Source organism: Psammomys obesus, unplaced genomic scaffold (assembly GCF_907164565.1).
Source record: "Psammomys obesus unplaced genomic scaffold, mPsaObe1.curated_primary_1811, whole genome shotgun sequence".
Classification (NCBI taxonomy): Eukaryota; Metazoa; Chordata; class Mammalia; order Rodentia; family Muridae; genus Psammomys; species Psammomys obesus.
Genome location: NW_026596088.1, coordinates 1,033,577 through 1,038,195, shown reverse-complemented (window position 1 = coordinate 1,038,195; position 4,619 = coordinate 1,033,577). Strand labels below are relative to the sequence as shown.

Here is a 4,619-nt window from a genome sequence, read left to right as displayed (position 1 = left end):
ACAAAATGAAGGTTGAAGTCAGAGGCTAACAAAATGAAGGTTGAAGTTGCAATATTTAAGGGCCGGGGAGACGGCTCAGTAGGCAAAAGTGTTTGCCTTTCAGTCTGATGCCTTAATTTAATCCGGGAACCCAGGTGGTGGAGGGAGAGCTGACTCCCAGAAGCTGCCCTCCGACCTCTACTCCATGGCGCAGGCTTGCACACGCGCGCGCGCGCGCGCACATACACACTAAACTGCCTTTAGGGTTCTTGGTTAGGAAGCTCTTGAAAGGCAGAGGCAAGAGGCAGAGAACCAGAACTGTGACAGCAGGACGTGCTTCTCAGGGTCCCAGGGACAGGGCTCAGTACTCCATCTCCCTGGCTCAGGATAACCACTTGGCCTTGGTCTACCGTCTCCCAGCCACCTCTGCCACACTCTGGACTGGCCCCTTGGTTTCCCTGACTCCCCAACCTTGGCGTTACACTCTTTCCTTGTCTACGTTCTCCTGGCTTATTTTATGCTGATTCTGGCTGAGCCAGAGTCACACACCAGATGTCACACGGGTGAGGCAGCAATCGTATCAGAACCAGACAATGCTCTGAAGAGGGAAACAAAAAAGAAAGGACAGGAATGCTGTGGAGGTAAGTGCAAGGGATGTAATCGCTGGATACTAGGGGGCATCGGAGAGAGTGGTACCCTCCAACTCCAGCTTAAGATGATGAAGCAGAAGAGGAGATATCGAAATAGCTGCTCGACGGGAGAGCCTTGAGTCTGACACGCCAAACATGGTGATGGAGAGTCCAGGGTTCCGAAAGCAGAATCCAATCTCTCAGGAGGCAGAGGCAGGCAGATCTCTGAGTTTGAGGCCAGCCTGGTCTATAGAGTGAGTTCCAGGACAGCCAAGGGTACACAGGGAAACCCTCTCTCAAACAACAAGGAGCCGGGAGGTGGTGGCATACGCCTTTACTCCCAGCACCTGGGAGGCAGACGCAGGCAGATCTCTGTGAGTTCAAGGCCAGCCTGGTCTACAAAGAGAGTGCAGGCCAGCCACGGCTACACAGAGAAACCCTGACTCAAACAACAATGACAAGGCAGAGGCAGAGCTGAGGGACCCCTCACTTCCCGTTTCTGGGTACCTGGCCCTTTGTGATGGCCTTTAATTCCACTCCTCTGGGAAGATACTATTTTCAGCTTACCGACAAGGAAAAAGCACAGGGAAGTTAAGCATAGCGTCTAGGTGGCAGGACCGAGATTTTATGTAGGTGACTCTGAGGTCACCCTATCTGAGCTCTGTGCTGAGGCCATAGTGTGTGTGTACACGTCTGTCCAGAGGCCACAGACTGATGACTAGCGTCTCACTATATAGCCCCGAAAGTCGATTTGTGGACAAGCCCTGAACTCCCAGAGCTGCACCCGCCTCTGCCTCCTGAGTGCTGGGCTGAGTGGGAGCGCACCTGGCTCATGATTAGTGCATTTTTTCCATTGTTTTCTCTTAGACATGATCTCTTGGTTAATGAACCTGGAACTCACAAAAATGGCTCAACTGGCTGACTGCTGAGCTCAGAGGATCTGTCTAACACCCCACCCAGCCCATACACGCTTAGTGTGAGGATTGCTGTAAAATGACCTTTTATTTCTCTGTTCCAGTTGTCATCTCGGAGGATTATTACCTCTGTCTGCTAACCTGGGCCTAATCCTAGAAACATCTAGCCTCTCTACAGTCTAACCTGGGCCTACAAGGTTCTCAGCTTCTGGGACTTTCTGTTTAATAAACGTACCCCTGCTTGTTCTTTCTGAGCTCTGGGCTGCCCGGTTCAACTCAGCTGTTCTGGCTCACGCTCCTCTCCCAGCTGACTAACTCAATCTGGCTTTTCTCTCCGCCTCTAGATTGCTCTGCTTGGCCTCAAACTAACTCCAGCAATCTGCTCTAATCTCCTGGCTCCTCCTCATTCTCTGGCAGAGTCAGGAGGGCTGCAGGGTACTCCAGCCCACGTAGGTGGTTGAGATTTCCTGCCACTCTGCAACACCTGCCAGATGCAGAAACCCGGGGTCCTGCTGGGTAGGTAGCTCCCCAGGGTTCCCACCGCTGTGAAGACCCCTGGACTCAAATCCAGTTCATCGTGACTTGAGGAGGAAAAGGCAGACCAGGAACGGCGACATGAGTGTTTGATCCCAGCACTTGGGAAGCAGGGGTAGGCAAATTCTTTGAGTTGGAGGCCAGCCTGGTCTACACAGGAAGCTCCCGGGGTCGGGGACACTGATGAGAGACACAAATCCAGAGCAAGCCCCACAGTCAAAAGCCAGCAGGAAAGGGCAGGGGATGGGGAAAGAGGCCCCAGGGAGGGAAAGGAAACACAAAGGACTTAAATAAGAGTGACACACCTGCCAGGGCGGAATACAGGGTCCTAAGCAAGTGCTGGACCACTGAGTTGCACCCCAGCCCCAACGCAAAAAAAAAATAAAAAATAAATAAAATAAGAATAAAGGCTGTAGAGGTCTCCTCATTGCTCACTGTACTTCAGCCTGCTCTGCCTGCACTCTGGACTCAAACCACGTGCTGTGACTTCCAAGCCAGACTCCCCTTGATCCCCTCCCCCGGCCCCGCAGGGATGAGGCAGGACTTTGCTGCGCTTCCCCTGGCGGCTAACAGGGGGCAGAGTCCGGGGCTGCTCCCTTTTCCAACCCCCCACTTCCCGGTCCATCCGCCCCCAGCACCTCGACCTCCTCCATCCCGTTCCCTAGCCTCTGCCCTTTCCTTAGGGCACAACACAGAAGGAACAGTGAAGCAAGAGGAGGGCTTTGGGGGTTCAGCCAAGTGAGAGAAGTGGGGCTGGGAAGGAGGTCCAAAGAGAGGCCAGCCAGGGAAGAATATCTTCAGAGGAGAGACAGGGACAGCCGGAGGGAACTCGGGAAACACGGACGCAAAGCAGAGACTTAGGTCACCTTCAGGGTCCATGGTGACGCGGAGCAGCCAGTCAGTGTGTCCACCACTGTTGAGATCGGATCTTCCCTGAGGCTGGGGGTGGGGCTGCCAGAGAGGGGAGGGAGGGAGGGGCCGAGCTGGGTTAGTTCTCCTGGGTTAGTCCCTCCTGGGGGACTGGGCTCCTGCTGGACCCTCCTGAGCCAGCCTGTCGGGAGCCTCAGAGTGACAAGGGCTCAACCGTGAGCTGTGGAAATTCTGCCTCTTCTGGCACCAAACACGTCCTGTTTTCTCCCACTTCTGGCCCCCCTGGAGCACCCTCGGAGTTCAGGGCTACAAATACTGGGCTGCACTCTCCTATGAGGGTCAGAAAGCCTTACACTGGACAAATCATGGGTCTTAGGCCCGCGGTCAAGTCCATTTCCATTCCGAAGGCAACCCCAGAGAGAGGATCTCACCGTGTAAATTCACCTGCCTGTGCCCCCAACCCGGGGCCAGGACCCAAGTGTGCACAGTCACACCCAGGCCGTTCTCTTTTCATCTCAAATGCCTTTTCTTGTGTCTCAGTTTTCTTAGCTGTAAAGTGGAACAGTACCCACTGATAGTCAAGGAAGAAGAGCTTGTGAGAGAGAACCCCCCTCCTCTTCCCGAGAGCTACAGCTTGAGTGTGTCTCTCCAAAGTCAGTGGATTAAAAACTTACCTCCCACCCCAAAACGTACAGGTATTTGGAGGTGGGACCTTTAGATGAGGCCTCAGGGTGACAACAGTGGAGTCTGGCATCAGTGGCTCTATAATGAGATAGAGCAATGTTGCATGTTCCCGGTAATTCCGTGGCTCCCGGCTGTAACGTAACTAATGACATGAAATGAGAGAGGAGATAAGCTCAGGGTTAAGGTGGGGATAGGAGATACAGGAAAGGAGAGGGAGAGGGTAGGGATGTGGGTTAGCCAAAACTAAGGCTATGAAGAAGCATTGCAGAAATCCACTGGTTTAAAAGCTATTTTTTTTTTTTATTTTTTGTTTTTGTATTTTATTTTTTTCTTATCAGTTACATTTTATTAACTCTGTATCCCAGCCGTGTCCCGATCCCTCATTCCCTCCCAGTCCCTCCCTCCCTCCCTCCTCTCCACCGTGCCCCTTGCCAAGTCCACTGATAGGGGGGAGACCTCCTCCCCATTCATCTGATCCTGTTTTATCAGGTATCTTCAGGACTGGCTGCAAAGCTCTCCTCTGTGGTCTAACAGGACTGTTCCTCTCTTGGGGGGTGGGGAGGCCAAAGAGCCAGTCATTGAGTTCCTGTTAGAAATAGTCCTTGTTCCCCTCACTATGGGAAACCAATTGGTTACTGAGCTACCCCAGGCTACATCCGAGCAGAGGTTCTAGGTTACATTCATACATGGTCCTTGGTTGCATGTCAGTCTCAGAAAAGACCCTGTGCCCAGATATCTTTGGTCCTTGTGGAGCTCCTATCCTTTCCTCATCAGACTAACTCCCCTTCTTTCTTATGATTCCCTGTACTCTGCCAAAGTAAAAGCTATTTTTAAATACATAATATCCTTTAAATAGGGAGTTTGAACAGAAGTATTCTGCATGGGTAGACAGTGCTTTCCCAGAAGACACGGGCTACTAAATGAAAACCTCTGTCAGGGATGGGACACCTCCCTAGGAGCTACTGGTCAGCAGGCTCCAGATGCTCCCAATATAACACAGACCGTTGCC

General features: G+C 52.5%; 1 protein-coding gene across 1 annotated transcript in view; it reads right to left on the bottom strand.

Annotated features, from left to right (window-relative positions):
- Nucleotides 1-2,983, bottom strand: part of Qprt (quinolinate phosphoribosyltransferase) — a 14,449-nt gene extending 11,466 nt beyond the window's left edge. Inside the window, exon 1 of the mRNA XM_055627497.1 lies at nucleotides 2,923-2,983. Coding sequence (XP_055483472.1) covers nucleotides 2,923-2,935 — 13 coding nt within the window. The 5' untranslated portion in view covers nucleotides 2,936-2,983. The remainder of the gene's footprint in view (nucleotides 1-2,922) is intronic.
- Between the last annotated feature and the right edge of the window lie 1,636 nt (nucleotides 2,984-4,619).